Source organism: Salmo salar, chromosome ssa01 (assembly GCF_905237065.1).
Source record: "Salmo salar chromosome ssa01, Ssal_v3.1, whole genome shotgun sequence".
NCBI classification, from domain to species: Eukaryota; Metazoa; Chordata; class Actinopteri; order Salmoniformes; family Salmonidae; genus Salmo; species Salmo salar.
The window spans coordinates 89,795,332-89,818,322 of NC_059442.1; the positions used below are offsets into that span (position 1 = coordinate 89,795,332).

General features: G+C 41.7%; 1 protein-coding gene across 2 annotated transcripts; it reads right to left on the reverse strand.

Annotated features, from left to right (window-relative positions):
• Nucleotides 1-900: 900 nt before the first annotated feature.
• LOC106610051 (NADPH oxidase organizer 1-like) lies at nucleotides 901-21,907 on the reverse strand. 2 transcript variants are annotated; one of them, XM_045724177.1, is made up of 8 exons: nucleotides 21,793-21,907; nucleotides 7,841-7,921; nucleotides 7,528-7,600; nucleotides 7,144-7,327; nucleotides 6,709-6,902; nucleotides 6,405-6,518; nucleotides 2,802-2,919; nucleotides 901-2,293 (listed from the first exon to the last, which is right to left on the reverse strand). In XM_045724177.1, the coding sequence occupies exons 2-8, from the start codon at nucleotides 7,919-7,921 to the stop codon at nucleotides 1,573-1,575; spliced, it is 1,485 nt and encodes a 494-aa protein (XP_045580133.1). In that variant the 5' UTR covers nucleotides 21,793-21,907; the 3' UTR covers nucleotides 901-1,572. The 2 variants fall into 2 exon arrangements, with proteins under 2 accessions (XP_045580133.1, XP_045580127.1); XM_045724171.1 differs by lacking the exon at nucleotides 21,793-21,907 and adding an exon at nucleotides 8,156-11,198.
• Nucleotides 21,908-22,991: the final 1,084 nt, after the last annotated feature.

Here is a 22,991-nt window from a genome sequence, read left to right on the forward strand (position 1 = left end):
ATTTAATCTAGATGCAGTAGGCTAGTTTCATCTTGTTGTGATAAGGAATGGATTGCTACTGTGAGTCCACTATTCCTTTTCTCAGAGGGAAACTATCAGAATACCTTGTTTATTTAACTAATAAATGGGCATTAAAGTGCTGAAAAGCAAAACATATATTGTCCATAAAGATTGATTTTGAATATGATACGGTTAAGTTATTTTTAAGATGTGATACGATGTGAATCCCTTTGTCTGTAGCATGAGTCACGTTAACAAAGGCCTTTTCTCGACATACACAGAGAGAGATTGCTGCCAACAGCAACAACTTGAGAAACACATTTATCATCTAACAGTGTCAATGGCAAGGCGATGACAGACTGACAAGAGCTTTATTTTACAATGTTTGTTCATCAGTCTTTCTAACTGACTGTTAGAGAACAGAAGAAACCAAGTTACATAACATGCTGTTATTCTCACCTCAATCAGAAGCAAATTGACAATCTCAGACTCCAACGTCTAATAGTGTCAAGGCAATCCCCACGAATGTTTTTACACAATGCTTTTTCTTCACTTCATTCATTTTGCAGTTTAAGTCACCTCGCCTTTGAAATGAATGGAATTGAGCTCATTTAGAAAGATAAAAGTAACAAGAAAAACAGTGTAATGAACCATTTGAATCATAATCTCAGCTCCTCAATCACTTCTAGTGTTTTCTTAAATACCACAGGTATCTGTTCACCTGATGTTTTCGCAGGCAACTGGTGGATTGTGTGTGTGTGTGTGTTGGAGGGATGTTTTTAATAAGATGTTCAGTTTGCTTGCGATGTAGTGGATTCTGAGGTGACAATATAAACGGAAAGAATCATGTGATCACAGTAGAAAATACGACTTGGAAAGAGAGAAGATGAATACATTGAATTCAGTGTATAGGATATTGTTTAATGCACACTATATTAGTTAGACATGCATATAAGGCATACAGACAGTAATGGTAAATAGTTACAGTAAAATTCCAGTATGGAATAACAGTGACTTCAGACACCAATTGAAGAATGAAATGTAGGCTACAACAAACAAACCAGTCATTGGTCAGCAACAAACAAACCACTCATTGGTCAACTCCAAAGAGGTATTTAGGCTACAACAAACAAACCAGTCGTTGGTCAACAACAAACAAACCAGTCATTGGTCAACTCCAAAGGGGTAGATCTAAAGCGTATGAGACTGTACACATTTGAAAAAGTACTTTGTCACATAACTTTTAATTTACTGAATAAAAAACAGAAGTACAATGTGTTTCCTTCCCATCTTAACTCTGATTATGGATAAAAGGCCTGTCGAGAGTTTTTTATTTGACAGGTACATTACTCGCATAAAAAGGGTTGGATGGAGTCATGGTTAGTGTAACATGCAGCATAGGCATTCTTATGCTAATTTAACCATAGTCTCATGAGCCATACTCAAAGTATTGCGCTACATGATGTAATGTCGGCCGCGAGAGACGAGTTTAAACCTAACCCCAAAACCCCCACTCCCCATGGCTCCCCATGACCCTATCTCCCACTTCCCCTACCACTGCTGCCAACCTTTCTAGTGGGTCTGGATGGGGTCCTGCAGGGAGAACTCCCCCCTGGAGGCCAGGGCAGCCTTGCGGGTCATGGTGGTACACCGAGTCAGGATCTCATGTGTTCTGGGTCGTGTGGGCACCCTGGGGGCAGCGGTGGGCATCTTACAGGACCCAGCCTCAGGCCTGGAGATGGAGTAGAGGCTCTCATCTGGTCGGCTGCGGCCACTATTCCTCTCCCCTGGCTCGGGTGAGGACTTGGGGCTGTGTGGGGGGCTTAGGGGGTCCTCCTCACTGGAGGAATACGCCCTGACACTCCGGCCCAAAGACTCAATGCCTGACGAGCTGAAGTCAGAGATGGAGGACTCTGCCCCGCTGATGGTGCTCTTGCGGATTGCCGGATTCGGGTTTGACTCCAGGTCTTCTCTCTCTCTTTGGGATGGAGGGACAGCCATGCCGAGACAGGTCTCAGACAGGAGCTCCAGAGAACGGGTCTTTTGGAGATGGGGAGCCCGGTACGGATCACCCCTGGGCTGGGTAGTATGCTCCTTATACAGGGTGGCTGGGTAACAGTTGCTAGATTGGCTTCCACCACTTGATGCCAGGTTGAGAGTAGAGCTGTTCATGTGGGTTGCCAGATTGAGAGAGGAGCTGTGCAGCTTCCTCTGCAGGGTGTGGAAGCCAGCACGTGGGTTGTTGTAGGGCTGCAGGTACATGGAGGGAACATAGCCCATCCTGCCATTATACCTGGAGAGAAAAGATCTGCATCACTCAGAGTTCAAATAGTTCATTTTTTTACAGAACATCTTCAGGTCATGACTTTCATGTCTTTGCTTAACAGAATATTGAAGTGGTGCCGTTCGTCACCATCAATCATCATTTGTCAAAAGGAACCACTAACAGGTGATTGGTCATCCCTACTCTCTTCACTGTTGTTCGTTACCAAATAACACTGTAAGAAAACCATGGGATGTCACTATGACATTTTATTTCAGGTATTAACTTTTGGTGGCCAGCCAAATAGGTGCTCCCTGTTCACATAAACTATAATCACATTTGGAGTGACAATGCATTCAAAAGTTCCCCCCACATACTTGCTGTCACACTATTGTAGCCAAGACAATGAGAGGTTGTACATTGGTTGCGTTGTCTTGTATCACAGACCAGACAAGTAAATGCAGTTTGGTTGCTTTGTCTGTGTAGTATTCTGAGAGGCAGACAGGCAGACTGATAGTCAGGTTACATGTTGACATACCTGATGAGCCACCATCCGTCATCTGATTTCCTTAGCACCTCTACCACAGAGCCAATAGGAACAGGCACCTCGTCATTATTGTTAGTGGAGTAACTCCTCATAGCACAGTAGAGAGTTCCTGAGGGACAAACCAGGAAGCGTGTTAAACAACAGAGATTCCTTTCTACAACACCATCAGCAGTAGTCCTTCTGGGAATTTATACAGTGACTTTAGAAGTATTCACAACCCTTTACTTTTTCCCACATATGTTTTTCAGAATAAAAGTGGAAAGCTCTTAGAGACTTACCAAGAAAGACTCGCAGCTGTAATCGCCACCAAAGGTGCTTCTACAAAGTACTGTCTCAGGGGTGTGAATACTTATGTAAATTAGATATTTCTATATATCAATGAATGTGCAAGAAAAAAATACACTCTGCTCAAAAAAATAAAGGGAGCACTTAAACAACACATCCTAGATCTTAATGAAAGAAATAATCTTATTAAATACGTTTTTCTTTACATAGTTGAATGTGCTGACAACAAAATCACACAAAAATAATTAATGGAAATCCAATTTATCAACCCATGGAGGTCTGGATTTGGAGTCACACTCAAAATGAAAGTGGAAAACCACACTACAGGCTGATCCAACTTTGATGTAATGTCCTTAAAACAAGTCAAAATGAGGCTCAGTAGTGTGTGTGGCCTCCACGTGCCTGTATGACCTCCCTACAATGCCTGGGCATGCTCCTGATGAGGTGGCAGATGGTCTCCTGAGGGATCTCCTCCCAGACCTGGACTAAAGCATCCGCCAACTCCTGGACAGTCTGTGGTGCAACGTGGCGTTGGTGGATGGAGCGAGACATGATGTCCCAGATGTGCTCAACTGGATTCAGGTCTGGGGAACGGGCGGGCCAGTCCATAGCATCAATGCCTTCCTCTTGCAGGAACTGCTGACACACTCCAGCCACATGAGGTCTAGCATTGTCTTGCATTAGGAGGAACCCAGGGCCAACCACACCAGCATATGGTCTCACAAGGGGTCTGAGGATCTCATCTCGGTACCTAATGGCAGTCAGGCTACCTCTGGCGAGCACATGGAGGGCTGTGCGGCCCCCAAAGAAATGCCACCCCACACCATGACTGACCCACCGCCAAACCGGTCATGCTGGAGGATGTTGCAGGCAGCAGAACGTTCTCCACGGCGTCTCCAGACTCTGTCACGTCTGTCACATGTGCTCAGTGTGAACCTGCTTTCATCTGTGAAGAGCACAGGGCGCCAGTGGTGAATTTGCCGATCTTGATGTTCTCTGGCAAATGCCAAACGTCCTGCACGGTGTTGGGCTGTAAGCACAACCCCCACCTGTGGATGTCGGGCCCTCATACCACCCTCATGGAGTCTGTTTCTGACCGTTTGAGCAGACACATGCACATTTGTGGCCTGCTGGAGGTCATTTTGCAGGGCTCTGGCAGTGCTCCTCCTGCTCCTCCTTGCACAAAGGCGGAGGTAGCGGTCCTGCTGCTGGGTTGTTGCCCTCCTACGGTCTCCTCCACGTCTCCTGATGTACTGGCCTGTCTCCTGGTAGCGACTCCATGCTCTGGACACTACGCTGACAGACACAGCAAACCTTCTTGCCACAGCTCGCATTGATGTGCCATCCTGGATGAGCTGCACTACCTGAGCCACTTGTGTGGGTTGTAGACTCCGTCTCATGCTACCACTAGAGTGAAAGCACCGCCAGCATTCAAAAGTGACCAAAACATCAGCCAGGAAGCATAGGAACTGAGAAGTGGTCTGGGGTCTCCACCTGCAGAACCACTCCTTTATTGGGGGTGTCTTGCTTATTGCCTATAATTTCCACCTGTTGTCTATTCCATTTGCACAACAGCATGTGAAATGTATTGTCAATCAGTGTTGCTTCCTAAGTGGACAGTTTGATTTCACAGAAGTGTGATTAACTTGGAGTTACATTGTGTTGTTTAAGTGTTCCCTTTATTTTTTTGAGCAGTATATATACAGTGCCAGTCAAAAGTTTGGACACACCTTCTCATTCAAGGGTTTTTCTTAATTTTTTACTATTTTGTACATTGTAGAATAATAGTGAAGACATCAAAACTGTGAAATCACACATATGGAATCATGTAGTAACCAAAAAGTGTTTATATTTTAGATTCTTCAAAGTAGCCACCCTTTGTCTTGATGACAGCTTTGCACATTCTTGGCATTCTCTCAACCAGCTTCACCTGGAATGCTTTTCAACAGTCTTGAAGGAGTTCCCACATATGCTGAGCAAAAGACACGGCAGTTGGAACCAACAATCTCATATTTTGACTCATCAGACCTAAGGACAGATTTCCAGCAGTCTAATGTCCATTGCTCATGTTTCTTGGCACAAGCAAGTCTCTTCTTCCTATTGGTGTTGAAGGGGTTAAACCAAGGCCTCATACCTTTTAAAGGGTTAATAAATTGTGTTATGATAAACTGTAAGGTCTCCTCTTAAGAGACCTCTGTGTGTGTGTTAACACCTGTTTTGAGTATTGTGCCCTTCAGACACTATCAGAAGGCGGAAACCGCCTACGCTCATACTCCTTGCCATAATATGGACTTGGACTTTTACCAAATAGGGCTGTCTTCTGTACACCACCCCTACCTTGTCACAACACAACTGATTGGCTCAAATGCATTAAGGAGGAAAGAAATGCCACAAATTAACTTTTAACAAGGCACACCTGTCAATTGAAATGCATTCCAGGTGACTACCTCATGAAGCTGGTTGAGAGAATGCCAAAAGTGTGCAAAGCTGTCATCAAATTAAATGGTGTTTTCTTTGAAGAATCTCAAATGTAAAATATATTTGGATTTCTTTAAACCTTTTTTGGTTACTACATGATTGTGTTATTTCATAGTTTTGATGTCTTCTCTATTATTCTACAATGTAGAAAATAGTAAAAATAAAGAAAAACCCTTGAATGAGTAGGTGTCTCCAAACTTTTGACTGGTACTGTATATGTTTTCACTTTGTCAGTATGGGGTACTATGTGTAAATGGGTGAGAAAAATCTATTTAATCCACGTTGTATTTTTTTATTTAACTAGGCAGGTCAGTTAAGAACAAATTCTTATTTACAATGACAGCCTACAGTGGGTTAACTGCCTTGTTCAGGGGCAGAAGGACAGACTTTCACCTTGTCAGCTCAGGGATTTGATCCAGCAACCTTTCTGTTACTGGCCCAACACTCTAAGCACTAGGATCGCTACCGCCCCAAACAGAACAAAATGTGAAATAAGTCAAGTATGTGAGTATATTCTGATGGCACTGTAGATAGTGGATCTTGACAAATCTCAAAACCATGACACAACATCTTGTAATGCAATATTGTAATCTGTAATACAATCTCTGTCTGTAATTCTCTGCTGTTGTTATGATGAGGGTGATTTATCTCGCTCAGGACTACCCCCTGGTGTTTGGCTGGCTGTGGAATGTTCGAACAACTATGGTTTCACCATTCACCAACTGCAATCCAAAGTAGGCCTAGTATATTAAACAAACTCACAACATCTACTGTGATCAAGTTTGGACTGTGGAAAGGATATGCATTAATATACAGTAAGAAGTATCTCACCCCCCAAGGGAATTCCATCCATTTCATCTTCATCCTCCTCTGCCTCACACATCTCCAGGTAGGGAGCAGGGAACCAGGCCAACTGTTTATCCTCGTTCTCCACCAGCCACCAGCCTGAATGAACACACACAGACCGAGACAGAGGAAGTCTTAATTAGACTAGTCTTAATTTCCATGCTTCTCCACACAAAGCTTGAAAGTGGAGCATATCCCAGGTTTACAGTGTAAGGAGAAATTAAATGTGGGCTAACCTACATTTAAATGCAGGTAAATAAAAGTAAACTATATTAAAGAGGACTCTAACCTGCCGGGTCTTTGATGAGCACGTCCAGCCTCTCATCCAAGGCCACTTTAAAGGGCCTGTTCTTAGTGTCCTTGGTGTTGTAGGGCCCCACACAGCGGTAAGACTGGCTAACAAAGGCGTGTGTCCTATTGCCCACGCTCAGACGCTGCCCGCTCATGTTCCCCACCCCCTCCTTTGATGGCAGCGTTATGACGCTGTAGAGAGGAGACAAATGCTGACGGTAACATACCTGCTGGAGGTTTTCTTTAAGTTTTTATGAGAAGACCAGAGTGCTAGGCTCATAAAACATTGTTGCCATTTAGTAAGTAGATGCTCTCATCCGGTACGTTAATCTACGATTTAATTATTAGTGTAGTGAAATAAGAAGGCTGAAACAATAAAAAATATATATTTTAAAAAAAGAAGCTGAAACGAGGAATGTTTGTATGTGTTTACCTGTTCTTGGTGAAGTCTGCCTGCAGGTCGTGATCTTTGGGCATGAAGAACTGAGTGACCTCTGAACTACGGGTCACGGAGGGGTCACACCTGAGCAGGTCGCTGCAGTAGTTCTCCAGTAAGTTCATCCGACGCATCAACCAACTAGGCCCCTTCTCCTGGATCTTTCTCCTCATAGCTGTGGCTGAGAGAAGACAACAATTAGTAAGGTCTGAAAAATGTATTCCCTCTTTTTTAATTGTTGAGGTTTCACTCTTTCATTGAGGTAGGAAGAAGAATAACATGAATGTGATGAGGAAGTGAGATAGCAAAGTGACAAAGCTGAGTTTAAATAATTTGGGGGTAGATTGTGAGGCAAAGATGAGACTGAGGTTGTTGACTTGCCTCTGAATTTGGGAATCACTCTGTCTCTCTTGCGGAAAGGATTCCCAAGGAAAAACCTCTTCTTCAGTTGTCTCTGTTGAAATAAGAGGAGGGATATCACATATCCTCTGATAAAGATGTATCAACCACTTTCAATTGTTACATTTGTTTATCATTTAGCAGACACTTATCCAGAGCAACTTACAGGAACAATTAGGGTTGAGTGCCTGCTCAAGGACATGTCGACATATTTTTCACCTACTGGCCCAATGCCCTTAACCGCTAGGCTACCTGACGCTCCTTTATTGATGTACAGGTTCAATTTAAAACTTACATGAAACTCCTTCAAGTCTAGGAATGATCTGTAGACAATTACTTCACTCTCATCAGACCACAGTATGGAGATCATAAACATCTGTAGAAAAAGTTAAATTATATTACTTTAGAATACTATGTAAAAATGTAACAGATACAAATATAAGAAAAATGTTTAAATTGATCAATTTATATAAACAAAAATGGAATACACACAACACACACACACACACACACACACACACACACACACACACACACACACACACACACACACACACACACACACACACACACACACACCTTATGCTTATTCATTTCTATTGTGGTTTACCTTGACTTGAAATGCCTCTCTATATATCACTCCAATAATCTGGGCACTAGTGGCATAGCGCATCTGGTCTCCCATGTCTGAGTTTATTCTAATCTAATTTTGAGTTGATAATCTAATCTTTCTCTCAAGCCTCTTGCTTTGATCTCTATCTGCTCGACTAGTTTAGTACAATTTATACTTTAGGAGAAGAGGCGGAGTCGGTTGGCACTTATGAAACTACATCGTCACCGTGGTGCTTTTTACCTGTCTGTGGGCTGTGGTTTGGTCATGGGTAGGCACCAGGCTTACATTTACTTATCCATTGATTGTAGGCATACCAAGTAGCCTACTACGAACTTGCAAAATGTGAATTAATTCTACCTTACACCTAGCTGGCAAGATAACTTCAGAGAGTGTTAGTTAATACCTGCTAGGTGTTTGTGGCACTGAAGAAGCACAGTAGCAACATGGATAGTGTCGAGAATCTGTTGCTGTGAATAGGATGGGATGATGAACCACATGTAGTTGTTATTGAACCTGTTTTTGGCTGATATTACCTGTGTGTGTGCATGCAATTACAACACACACACACACACACACACACACACACACACACACACACACACACACACACACACACACACACACACACACACACACACACACACACACACAGTGTTGTTATTGTCCAATGCAAATTTGTTTTAAATGACTCAACGGCTCGTCAGAGTTAATAATCTACTAGTACCAGCCTTCTCCATGAGTAGGCCTAATGCCTGATGCACACACCTCATAGAGGTTAATAATCTACTAGTACCAGCCTTCTCCATGAGTAGGCCTAATGCCTGATGCACACACCTCATAGAGGTTAAATTATACACAGTTTTATTTTAGGCATTTCATTTAGAAGCACAATGTAAACATGCCGATCCAGCGCACAACAGTACTGGCGACCTAAAGCCTATCGCCATTTGTGCGCCGATTTTTGCCTGCCTACTACAGATTATGCATTTAGATGTGATGCAGTTGTAGTGAGCTCCTCTCTATGCAACCTGGCCTCAGCGCCATTCGTTGCATTTGAAAGGTTACATTACATTGCGAATTGAATAGTAGTTGTAGGCTACAATATCATAAGAACTAGAGGAAGTATCATACCTCTTACCCAGTCTTTCAATATCATATGAGTTGAATGACATCCTGTAACTTATCATAATATCATATCATATGAGTTTGATAACATACCGTAACTTACCATCATATCATATGAGTTTGATAACATACCGTAACTTATCATCATATCATATCATATGAGTTTGATAACATACCGTAACTTATCATCATATCATATAACTAAATAATAATACAGCATCATAATGTGTATCAGCAAGCAATATGGTATTCATTTATATGAATGTGATAATATAAATATATATACATATATTTTTTAAAATAGACTAAAGCTATTCCTGGTCTATGTAGTTAAGTAAATAATGTATAAACTTGTTATACATTGAATGTGAATATATAATACATTGAATAATGTATGTGCCCAGTTCCAACCAGACAGGTTATCTATGCAAGCATCAGCATCTCTGCTCAACAATAGACAACAGCTTAGGAGGAAGCAGAACATGGCATGACACTTGGACTGGCACGTTTTACCAGTAACTTATCAGAAAGGCTGATGTATGGCATGTGGACTATCATTCCACTCTCAAATACCAGTAACACATCGGTGAAGCACCTATCCTTTCATTCAGTCAGTTCCTGTAACCTTGCCTTTCATTTGGGGATGAGTCACTGGAGTCTGTCACTTCCCTTTCCTTGTTGTCTCCTAGAAAAAAAGCTGCAATAGCCTATGTATCCATGGCCATACAGAATATTAGAGAATATTACAGTTGTATGGTCTTTACTTTCAAAAAATAGAAAATAATTGCCTATTCCAGCATTGTTGTTATCTTATTTTTCGAACATCATAATGAGGCCGGTAGTAATAAAGAGGTAAAGGGGGACCTTTTAAATACAGAAACTGTGTGTGCAGGCCTTTGGTTTTGTCTGTATCAGGCATGTGGTTGGCGCTTGCAACACCACAATAGTGGGTTCGATTCCTGGGACCACACATACATCAAATGTATGCACACATGACTGTAAGTCGCTTTGGATAAACACGTCTGATAAATGGAATATATTATATTATTATTATTATATATTATATTATGTGCATTTTGACTCTTGATTAAAGAAATTGGCATTGGATACTTGTCACCCACTTTTGCTGTAAACTGTATAGTGTAGTAACATAATAAATACTGTATTTTACTGTAAGTAAATCTATTCAATCTTATTGTATTTGGAACCAAATATAAAATACCGCTACATGTTTATAGCCACTTTGTGACTCCTTCATCTCCAGTGAATGTGTTGATATGTAACGCTTTAACTAAGACATAATAACAATAAAACGATGTCTAAAAATGTGTGTCTGTGTGCGTTTGTGTATGTGTGCGTGTATTGTCGTGGAATATTTCTGATTCAAAGGAGAGAGACTTTTAGATTTCATCAAAACAATCAAATGTTATTATCGATTAAGAATTGCAATAATGAAGCTGGTCAATGACCACCCTTAAGTGATCGCTGAGAGCTCAAATAAGCAGGGTTAGGTTACAGCTCTTTATAGAAAAGTACATCCTCCTGAATGTTCATAACAAATCACAGATGTATAGAATTATACATTGTACTATCAAGCAACAGACAGCAAGATTTACATTGCGGCAGGTTTCTGTCACTAGCTCATTTACTGCTTGTTATACAGGTTTACCTTCTCAGTTTTGCAATCCTTAACACACAGATATTAATCATTCAATGGAATGTAGGCTGTAGGTTCTATCACCAAGCCATCATATATCAATTGTTAGCGCCAAGCCCCAGAGGTCCAACTCAGTCCCACAGACACAGATGATACATACATGGTGTATATGTCACGTCCTGACCAGTATAGGGGTTATTTGTTATTGTAGTTTGGTCAGGACGTGGCAGGGGGTATTTGGTTTATGTGGTTCGGGGTGTGTGTCTATGTAGAGGGGTAGTTGATTTATGTGTTCCGGGGTTTTTGGTCACTGTTCTATGTTTATGTATTTCTATGTTCTGTCTAGTTTAGTCTATTTCTATGTGTAGGTAATTGTGGTGTGGACTCTCAATTGGAGGCAGGTGTTTTCTAGTTGCCTCTGATTGAGAGTCCTATAAATAGGTATGTGTTTGTGGTTGTAGTTTGTGGGAGGTTGTTCTTGTATTGATGTGTGTTGCCTTCAAGACTATTTGTCGTCGTTCATAATTTTCTTGTTTTGTTGTTTATCAGTGTTCACATTAAAAGTTTAATTATGAGCACTCAACCCGCTGCGCCTTGGTCCATTCCTCACGATGGTCGTTACAGTATACTACACATACACTACATTCCTTGTCAATTACAAATTATGCAGCCTTAAAAGTCAAGATAAATTTGTCACTTGCATGAGCACTAGTGTCGGGGTCAATTGCATTTCAATTTGGTTTACTTTTTAAAGGTTATTTTTAAAGGTCCAATGCAGCCGTTTTTATCTCAATATAAAATCATTTCTGGGTAACAATTTAGTACCTAAAGCTTTCCACCTTCTCCACTGCGGTCCCGTCAATGTGGATAGGAGCGTGCTCCCTCTGCTGTTTCCTGAAGTCCACGATCAACTCCTTCATTTTGTTGACGTTGAGAGAGAGGTTATTTTCCTGGTCCCACTCTGCCAGGGCCCTCACCTCCTCCCTGTAGGCTGTCTCATCATTGTTGGTAATCAGGCCTACTACTGTTGTATCGTCTGCAAACTTGATGATTGAGTTGGAGTCGTGAGTGGCCACGCAGTCATGGGTGAACAGGGAGTATAGGAGGGGGCTGAGTACGCACCCTTGTGGGGCCCCTGTGTTGAGTATCAGCGAAGTGGAGGTGATGTTTCCTACCTTCACCACCTGGGGGCGGCCCGTCAGGAAGTCCAGGACTCAGTTAAACAGGGTGGGGTTCAGACCCAGGGCCCCGAGCTTAATGATGAGCTTGGATGGTACTATGGTGTTGAAGGCTGAACTATAGTCAATGAACAGCATTCTGACGTAGGTATTCCTCTTGTCAAGAAGGGATAGGGCAGCGTGCAGTGTAATGACAATTGCATCATCTGTTGATCAATTGGGGCAGTAAGCAAATTGAAGTGGGTAATGGGTGTCAGGTGTGATAGAGGTGATATGATCCTTAAGCCTCTCAAAGCACATCATGATCACAGAAGTGAGTGCTACGGGGAAATTGTCATTTAGTTTGGTTACCTTTTCTTTATGGAGTACAGGAACAATGGTGGACATCTTGAAGCAAGTGGGGACAGCAGACTGGGATAGGGAGAGATTGAATATGCCCATAAACACTCCAGCCAGCTAGTCTACGCATGCTCTGAGGATGCGGCTAGGGATGCCATTTGATCAGGCATTCTTGCAAGGGTTAACCCTCTTAAATGTCTTACTCACGTCAGCCACGGAGAAGGAGAGCCCACAGTCCTTGGGAGTGGCCCGCATCGGTGGCACTGTGTTATCCTCAAAGCGGGCAAAGAAGGTGTTTAGCTTGTCTGGGAGCAAGACATCGGTGTCCGCGACGTGGCTGGTTTTCCCTTTGTAATCCCTTTGTGATTTTCAACACATTAATGTTTCTTATAAAAAGAAGAAAATATGCAGTCAGTCTCTCCTCAACTCTTAGCCAAGAGAGACTGGCATGCATAGTATTTATATCAGCCTGCTGATTACAATGAAGAGCAAGACATTTCGCTCTGTCCTGGGCCAGCTGCACCTTAACTAGGTCTTCATTCGACCACACAACTGGACAATAATCAAGATTAGACAAAACTAGAGCCTGCAGAACTTGCTTTTTGGAGATTGGTGTCAAAAAAGCAGAGCATCTCATTATTACGGACAGACCTCTCCCGATCTTTACAACTATTGAATCTATATGTTTTGACCATGATAGTTTACAATCCAAGGTAACACCAAGTAATTTAGTCTCCTCAACTTGTACAACAGTCACACCATTCATTACCAGATTCAGCTGAGGTCTAGAACTTAGGGAATGATTTGTACCAAATACAATGCTCTTAGTTTTAGAGATGTTCAGGACCAGTTTATTACTGGCCACCCATTCCAGACAAAAGACTGCAACTCTTTGTTAAGGGTTTCAGTTACTTCATTAGCTGTGTGTTGCTGATGCCTATATGGTTGAATCATCAGCATACATGGACATACACGCTTTGTTTAATGCCAGTGGTAGGTCATTGGTTAAAAAGAGTAGAAGGTCTAGGGAGCTGCCCTGCGATACACCACACTTAACATGTTTGACATTAGAGAAGCTTCCATTGAAGAAAACCCTTTGAGTTCTATTAGATAGATAGCTCTGAATCCACAATATGTCAGATGTTGAAAAGCCATAACACATAAGTTTTTCCAACAACAGGTTAGGGTCAATAATATCAAAGGCTGCACTGAAATCTAACAGTACAGCTCCCACAATCTTCTTATAGTCAATTTCTTTCACCCAATCATCAGTCATTTGTGTCAGTGCAGTACATGTTGAGTGTCCTTCTCTATAAGCATGCTGAAGTCTGTTGTTCATTTCTTTATTGAGAAATAGCATTTGGTCTAACACCATTTATCCAAAAGTTTGCTAAGAGCTGGCAACAGTCTTATAGGTCTGCTATTAGAAGCAGTAAAGGCCGCTTTACCACTCTTAGGTATCGGAATTACTTTAGTTTCCCTTCAGGTCTGAGGACAAAGACTTTCCTCTAAGCTCAGATTAAAGACATGACAGATAGGAGTGGCTATAGAGTCAGCTACCATCCTCAGTAGCTTTCCATCTAAGTTATCAATGCCAGGAGGTTTGTCATTAATGATCAATAAATAAAAAAAATCCACCTCTCACACACTAACTTTACAAAATTCAAACTTGCAATGGTTTTCTTTCATTATTTGTTTTTTTATGCATGAATACGATGGCTCACTGTTTGTTGTTGGCATTTCCTGCCTAGGTTTGCCCACTTCGCCAATTAAGTAATCATTAAAATCAGATGAACAATCCATCTGATTTGAATTTCTTTTCTCCATCAAATCAAAACGCATTTTATTTGTCACATGTGCCGAATGCAACAGGTGTAGACCTTACCGTGAAATGCTTACAAGCCCTTAACCAACAGCGCAGTTTAAAAAAATACGGATAAGAATAAGAAATAAAAGTAACAAGTAATTAAGAGCAGCGGGTAATTTGTACATGTAGGTAGGGGTAAAGTGACTATGCATAGATAATAAACAGCGAGTTGCAGAAGTGTAAAAACAAAGGAGGGGAGGGGGGCAATGTATATAGTCCAGGTGGCCATTTGATTAATTGTTCAGCAGTCTTATGGCTTAGGGGTAGAAGCTGTTAACACCCTGGTAGGTTGATTAATAACCTGAACCAGATTACAGGCAGTAGTTACAGTGAGAAGTTTCCTCTTGAGCGGACAGCTTGATGAAAACCAGTCAATATTCAGGTCCCCAAGAAAGTAGACCTCTCTGTTTACATCACATGCACTATGAAGCATTTCACACGTATTATTTGGATACTGACTGTTAGCACTTGGTGGTCTATAGCAACACCCCAAAAGAAAAGGCATTCGATGTACCAAGTGAACCTGCAACCACAACACTTCAATAACACTTGACATAAGATCTTCTCTAAGCATTACAGGGATATGGCTCTGAAAATATACAGAAACACCTCCCCCATAAGCATTTCTGTCTCTTCTATAGATGTTATATCCTTGTATTGCTACTGCTGTATCATCAAATGAATTATCTAAGTGAATCTCAGAAATGGCTAATATATAAATGTTATCTGATGTTAGCAAATGATTGATTTCATTAAACTTATTTCTAACGCTACGTATATCAATATGGGCTATTTTCAGCCCTTCACTGGGTAGCTTAACATAGATATACATAATATGGAAAAGAGCAAACAAAGCAAGATAAAAAAATATACATTCAGCAGTCCATTAATCGATTGGTGTGTGTTGTGGGGTTGAAGCTATGAACCCATAGACTTGGCTCTCTCATCCCTTCCAAGCTTCTGGGAGGGAGGGTGGACAATGAGCCTGTCATAGCGGATGTAAGCAATGTCCCCACGCGCTCTGGCAGCTTTCATGGCTGGGATAAGTTCTTTCCTCTTCTGGTGCACAACTTCCCAATAGCCCTCAATGAGGAAGATAAATGTTTCTCTCGAGTTCTTTGCTCTTTCCAGAGCAGCTACCTTGTCCTTGAACCTCAGGAACTTGACCACTATCGGCCTGGGCCTCTCACCTGGGCCGGTGGTGGGTTTCCAGTCCTGTAGGTGCGCTACGCCTCAATTTTCCTGTGGTCCATCTTCAATTTCTCAGAGATCATTTCCCTCACTTCGTCCTCAGACTAAATCCAGGTCTCATGTGGAGATTCTGCAATTCCGTCCACCACCATGTTGTTCCACATTGATTGTCCCTCAAGACGATTTATCCGTCATTGTTAACATGGATTCACACACAGAACTGATGTCCTCTCTCAATGACTTACAGATTGCTGTCATCTTGCCGTTCTCCTGTTTAAACTCATCGAACTGACCCTGGGAGAACTGTAAACTGTTCTTCAGGTCCTGGACCTCTCTGGTCAGGTTGTCCATTCTTTTATTTGTTGAATCCACCAATATTTGGACAAAATACTTGAAACTATTACTTGTTGTTGTAACAACTGCTTGTAGAAATATTTTTGCTCGGTTAAAAGATTCTTCACGTGTGATAGAGAGACACCACTGTCCTCAACAGTACTCCCGCTGGCTTTGGTCTTTGTCATGGTAGCTATCAACGTAGGTTACGCTGTTACTCCTCACAGTTCCAGACAGGGCAAGTCACAGGGAAGCTTCTACGCCAAATAGCTCCTCAGACCCGGCCTTGGTCAGCGGGATCACTGGACAGAGACTAGAAATCTCTGCAACTGATGCCAACTGCGTCGCTGGATCCAAACTAAAAAGTTAGCTAGCAATACACTTTCAAAACAACAAACTTTTCAAAACAACAAACCGAACTCTCTCTCGTTCCGCGTTCAACAGATCGGTCGGATGGGGAGCGTTGTTGCGCAGCTATTTTCAGGTCTCTCAGTTCGAGTCTGGGCTGTGTCTGGGCAACTCAAGGACATTCAGAGACTTGTCCCGAAGTCACTCCTGAGTTGTCTTAGCCGTGTGCTTAGGGTCATTGTCCTGTTGGAAGGTGAACCTTCGTCACAGTCTGAGATCCTGAGCACTATGGAGCAGGTTTCCAGCAAGGTTCTCCTTGTACTTTGCTCCATTCATCTTTCCCTCAATTCTGACTAGTCTCACAGTCCCTGCCGCTGAAAAACATCCCACAGCATGATGCTGCCACCACCATGCTTCACCGTAGAGAGGGTGCCAGGTTTCCTCCAGACGTGACGCTTGACATTCAGACCGAAGAGTTCAATAGGTGCCTTTTGGCAAACTCCAAGCGGGCTGTCATGTGCCTTTTACTGAGGAGTGGCTTCAATCTGGCCACTCTACCATAAAGGCCTGATTTGTGGATGATGTCTTGAGATGTTGCTTCAATATATTCACATAATTTTCCTACCTCATGATGCCATCTATTTTGTGAAGTGCACCAGTACCTCCTGCAGCAAAGCACCCCCACAACATGATGCCCCCTGTGCTTCATGGTTGCGATGGTGTCCTTCGGCTTGCAAGACTCCCCTTTTTCCTCCAAACATAACGATGGTCATTATGGCCAAACAGTTCTATTTTTGTTTCAACAGACCAGAGGACATTTCTCCAAAAAGTACGATCTTTGTCCCCATGTGCAGTTGCAAACCGTAGTCTGGCTTTTTTATGGCGGTTTTGGAGCAATGGCTTCTTCCTTGCTGAGCGGCCTTTCAGGTTATGTCGATATAGGACTCGTTTTACTGTGGATATAGATACTTTTGTACCTGTTTCCTCCAGCATCTTCACAAGGTCCTTTGCTGTTGTTCTGGGATTGATTTGCACTTTTCGCACCAAAGTATGTTCATCTCTAGGAGACAGAACGTGTCTCCTTCCTGAGCGGTATGACGGCTGTGTGGTTCCATGGTGTTTATACTTGCGTACTATTGTTTGTACAGATGAACGTGGTACCTTCAGGCGTTTGGAAATTTCTCCCAAGGATGAACCAGACTTGTGGAGGTCTACAATTTGTTTTCTGAGGTCTTGGCTGATTAATTTTGATTTCCCCATGATGTCAACCAAAGAGGCACTGAGTTTGAAGGTAGGCCTTGAAATACATCCACAGGTACACCTCCAATTGACTCAAATGATGTCAATTAGCCTATCAGAAGCTTCTAAAGCTATGACATAATTTACTGGAATTTTCCAAGCTGCTTAAAGGCACAGTCAACTTAACGTATGTAAACTGACCCACTGAAATTGTGATACATTGAATTATAAGTGAAATAATCTTTCTGTAAACAATTGTTGGAAAAATTGCGCAAAGTAGATGTCCTAACCGACTTGCCAAATTATAGTTTGTTAACAAGAAATTTGAGGAGTGGTTGAAAAATGAGTTTTAATGACTCCAACCTAAGTTTATGTAAACTTCCGACTTCAACTGTATATACTGAAACCCTCAGTGTAATAGAGCTGCGATGTACGTTTCCAGGGGAAAGTAGGATAGGTACTGTCTTTACTGTAAGTTAAACAGAACTAGTAACCCCAGCTACACACTGTACAAGACAGCAGTGTAATAGCTGAAAAGTGAGTTTCCAAAGGAAACTAGGATAGTCACTGGAAACTAGCATAGTTACTGTATGTAGTCTACTGTTTGTAGTGCAACAGAGAAACTAAGGTAAACCCAGCCACGCACTGTGTGAAAAAACAGTAGTGTAATAGAGCTGTCAGTTTCCAATTAAGTGGATAGTTACTTTCTGTATTGTAAAGCAGTGCAACAGAGAAACTATAGTAAACACAGCTACACACTGAAACCCTCAGTGTAATAGAGCTGAGATGTGAGTTTCCAACGGAAACTATGATAGTTACTGTCTGTACTGTAAAGCAGTGTAACAAAAACTATTGCAACCCAGAAACTGTGTGAAAAAAACACCAGTGTAATCTCACTATGGTTGGGCTAACATAAACTCAGCCCAATACTGGAAAATGAAGCCAACAGTGGTCTAACGGTCTATAGTATACACTGTGCAATACTGTATGATCATATAGAATGGGACCTGCAGTATCAGCCTTTGTCTCATACACTATCTGAATGAGAGAGAGGAGACATGAATGGCTGTAGCTTTTTCTTGTGGAAAAATAATTAAGCCAACAGTGTAAACTGCCTGACCATGAAGGGGTAGGGCATTCTACCTCACACACATAATCACTCCAATAAGGATCACTCCAATAAGGATACCAAATTGGAGTGATCCAATATAGTGCTACATAACCCCACTGTAAAATGCTGGAAAGATGGGGGGAGGGTGAGTCAAAGGGCAGTGGGCTGGATTCAAACCCAATGCAGACTCTGGCATACGTGTGTGGCTTGCCAGGGTCAGCAGCTGTAACCACGAAGGCCACGGATTTGATTTGCTTTCTGAATTGACTGGAATTGAAATGGAATTGACCCCAACCTTGATGAGCACCTCTTCACGTAAGGCTGCTCCCTATTATTTTTGTTGTAGCCTATAATGCAATTTCATGCCCTGCCCTCTCTGTCTCATCTCTGTACTTAAAGTGAAACTGACAGAGTTTTAGCAACTTAAAATCATATACAAATCTATTCATACACAGTGCATTTGGAAAGTATTCAGACCCTTTGATTTTTTTCCCACTTTTTACAACCTTATTCCAAAATTGATTAAGTTGTTTTTTTTCTCCTCATCAATCTACACACAATACCTCATGCTGACAAAGCAAAAACAGGTTTTTAGAAATGTTTGCAAATTGTATTGACATATCACATTTACATAAGTATTCAGACCTTTTACTCAGTACTTTGTTGAAGCACCTTTAGCAGCGATTACAGCCTTGAGTCTTCAAGCTTGGCACACCTGTACTTGGGGAGTTTCTCCTATTCTTCACTGCAGAATACCGCTGTAACATAGCAACACGTGGAAAAAGTCAAGGGTTCTGAATACTTTCTGAATGCAATGTACACCCCCGGGAAGAATATGACACCTTTTCTTTTACATTTACTTAGAGATGGTCATTCATAGAATATTTGGGGATGATGTATACTAAGGCATTTATGAAAATTCTATAGCAATATAGAGTGGGAAAGCTGCCATGCGTTTGGACAATAAATAGACTGTAATGTGGGTCGTATAAAGGGGACCAAGGCGCGGCGTGTAGAGTGCTCATATTTACTTTAATGATAACACTTGAACAAAACAACAAAACGACAGCCAACAGTTCCGTCAGGTGATACTCACAAAATGGAAAACAACTACCCACAAAACCCCATAGACAAACCCCAACTCAACCTAGAAATAGAAAAACAAGAACAAAACATAGAAACAAAAAACATAGACTGCCCACCCATATCACACCCTGATCTAACTACCCAGAGAAAAAACAGCTCTCATAGGTCAGAGCGTGACAGTACCCCCCAAAGGTGCGGACTCCCGGCCGCAAACCTGAACCTATAGGGGAGGGTCCGGGTGGGCATCTGTACTTGGCGGTGGCTCTGGTTCGTGGAGCTGAAACTGGTCTCACCGGACTAGGAAGACGCACTGAGGACCAAGTGCTCAAGGCAGGCACCGGCCGTACTGGGTTATGGAGGCGAACTGGAGGGAGAGTGCGAGGAGCAGGCACAGGACGTACTGGATTATGGAGGTGCACTGGAGGGAGAGCGCGATGAGCAGGCACATGATGTACTGGGCTACGGAGGCGCACTGGAGAGAGAGCACGGGAGGCAGGCACATGCTCACCACAATAAGCACGGGGAGTTGGCTCAGGTCTCAGTCCTGGCCCAGCCAAACTATCCGTGTGCCCCTCCCCCCAAAAAATATTTGGGGTTGCCTCCCGTTCTTCCCCGGCAGGCTCCGATATCTCTTTATTACTTGCCCCCATGTCCAGTTTCTCCTTTCTATCCACTTCTCATGTGACCAGGTGTCCATTTCTGCCTGGGCACACCGCTTGATCCAATCATGGTGGGTAGTTCTGTAATGTGGGTTGTATAAAGGGGACCAAGGCGCGGTGTGTAGAGTGCTCATATTTACTTTAATGATAACACTTGAACAAAACAACAGCCAACAGTTCAGTCAGGTGATACTCACAAAATGGAAAACAACTACCTGCAAAATCCCATAGACAAACCCCAATTTAAATATGATCTCCAATTAAAGACAACACGAACCAGCTGCCTCTAATTGGAGATCATCCAAAACTCAACCTAGAAATAGAAAAACAAGAACAAAACATAGAAACAAAAAACATAGACTGCCCACCCATATCCCACCCTGACCTAACTAACCAGAGAAAAAACAGCTCTCATAGGTCAGAGCGTGACATAGACACTGCAAAACCAAATAAAAAACATCTGTCTTGTCCAGGACCGGAGTTTACGCAGACCGGTGCGTCATAGCCAATCACAGCTACAGTAAGCCTACATACAAATAAGCCATTTGCCACAATGGCCTGCCATCATTCACTTTTAACAGGATTGTGTGTTTACAGGCAGTAGTAACAGCGTGTCATATTCGTGTATGTAGGTGGCAGGGAAGTCAGGCGCAGGTGAAACCAAGTTGGTTAATAATGGAGTATTTAATTATTTTTTTAAATCCAAAACCAAAGTACAAAATAAATGGGTAAAGTATACCCGTCGCACACCGATACACAAACCCACGTAACATAACATCACAAACAATCACCGACAAGGACATGAGGGGAAACAGAGGGTTAAAACCTGTTGGGGCTACAGGTTAGCAATGAACGCCGAGTCGGGATTGCTAACAAGGCTGGAAATTCAAAACATAAAAAATCTAATAATTTCAATTTCTCAAACAATCAACTATTTTACACAATCTAAAAGATAAACATCTCCTTAATCTAACCACATTGTTCGATTTTCAAAGAGGCTTTACGGCAAAAGCATAAAGTTAGATTATGTTAGGACAGTACATAGCCACAAAAGTACAAACATCCATTTTCAATTCAAGGTCAGGCGTCACCAAAAGCAGAAACCAGCTAGAATTATGCACTAACCTTTGTCAATCTCCATCAGATGACACTCCTAGGACATTATGTTATACAATACATGCATTTTTTGTTCCATCAAGTTCATATTTATATCCAAAAACAGCATTTTACAGTAGCGTGAAATTCAGATTTTTTCTTCTCTGAAATGCTTCCGGTGAACATAACAAAATTACTATTCGAAAACATTGGTAAATTATAATATTGGCATTCAAAGAATAATATATTATCATCTCGTAATTGCTACCGAATGGCCAGATCTCAAAATAACTTTACTGGGAAATCACATTTTGCAATAAACGGGGTGCTATGCTAAGAACAATAAGCTATGCTATACAGTTAGCATCATCTAATATCGATAATAACATTGTAAATATCCCCTTACCTTTGATTATCTCCATCAGAAGGCACTGCCAGGATTTACCAGGTCCGGAACAAATGTGGTTTCTTTTGACAAAGTTCATAATTTATGTCCAAATAACAACAAGTAGTTAGCGTTCATTATGCTCCCACAAAACGTGGTGGGGGGGGTGTAAAATCACGCCGAAAAGCTAAAAAAAACTAGTAAATAATCTATTTACGTTCGTTCAAACATGTCAAACGTTGCTTAGCATTAATCTTTTGGTCCATTTTTAACGTTAAACATCAGTAATATTTTCACACAACCTATCCTATGTCTAGATAAACAATGATGACAAACTCACGCTTCTCAGATTTATGCGCAGGCGCAAAAAAATGAAGTGATGACATGTCAACTTCCTTGCATTCTAATTTGCTCTCTGTTTATCATAGACGCTTCAAACAACTTTATAAAGATCGTTGACATCTAGTGGAAGCCGTAGGTGTTGCGAAATGAATACTTTCTCACTATGGTATCTATAAAACAATGACACTAAATAGTACAGTCACAAAATTCACATTTTTTTTGATCTATTTTTCACAGGTTTTTGCCTGCAATATGAGTTTTGTTATACTTGCAGACACCATTCAAACTGTTTTAGAAAATTCAGAGTGTTTTCTATCCGAATGTGTTAATAATATGCATATCCTAGCTTCTGAGTTGGTGTAGGAGGCAGTTAAAAATGGGCACATATTTTTTTCAAAATTTCTCAATACTGCCCCCGAGCCCCAACAGGTTAAATACAAAACATGATTGATTGGATTGGAAACAGGTGTGTAGGAAGACAAGACAAAACCAATGGAAAATGAAAAACTGATCGATGATGGCTAGAAGACCGGTGACGTCGACCGCCGAGCACCAACCGAGCAAGGAGGGGCATCGACTTCGGCAGAAGTCGTGACACAGCGTGACTTTAGATCATTAGAATCTATTCTTCTGCAAATTTGTAAATACCAGTGGCCAATGATTTCAAGTCTGTACAGTGAGGGAAAAAAGTATTTGATCCCCTGCTGATTTTGTACATTTGCCCCCTGACAAAGAAATGATCATTCTCTAATTTTAGTGGTAGGTTAATTTGAACAGAGACAGACAGAATAACAACAACAAAAATCCAGAAAAAGGCATGTCAAAAATGTTATAAATTGATTTGCATTTTAATGAGGGAAATAAGTATTTGACCCCTC

Coding starts and splice junctions, on each gene's coding strand:
- LOC106610051 (XM_045724171.1), bottom strand. CDS start 8,230: ATGGGAGACCAGATGCGCTATGCCACTAGTGCCCAGATTATTGGAGTG. Junction 7,922..8,155: donor GAGAGGCATTTCAAGTCAAG/GTAAACCACAAT, acceptor CTTTTTCTACAG/ATGTTTATGATCTCCATACT. Junction 2,920..6,404: donor GGATGGAATTCCCTTGGGGG/GTGAGATACTTC, acceptor TTTGTCCCTCAG/GAACTCTCTACTGTGCTATG.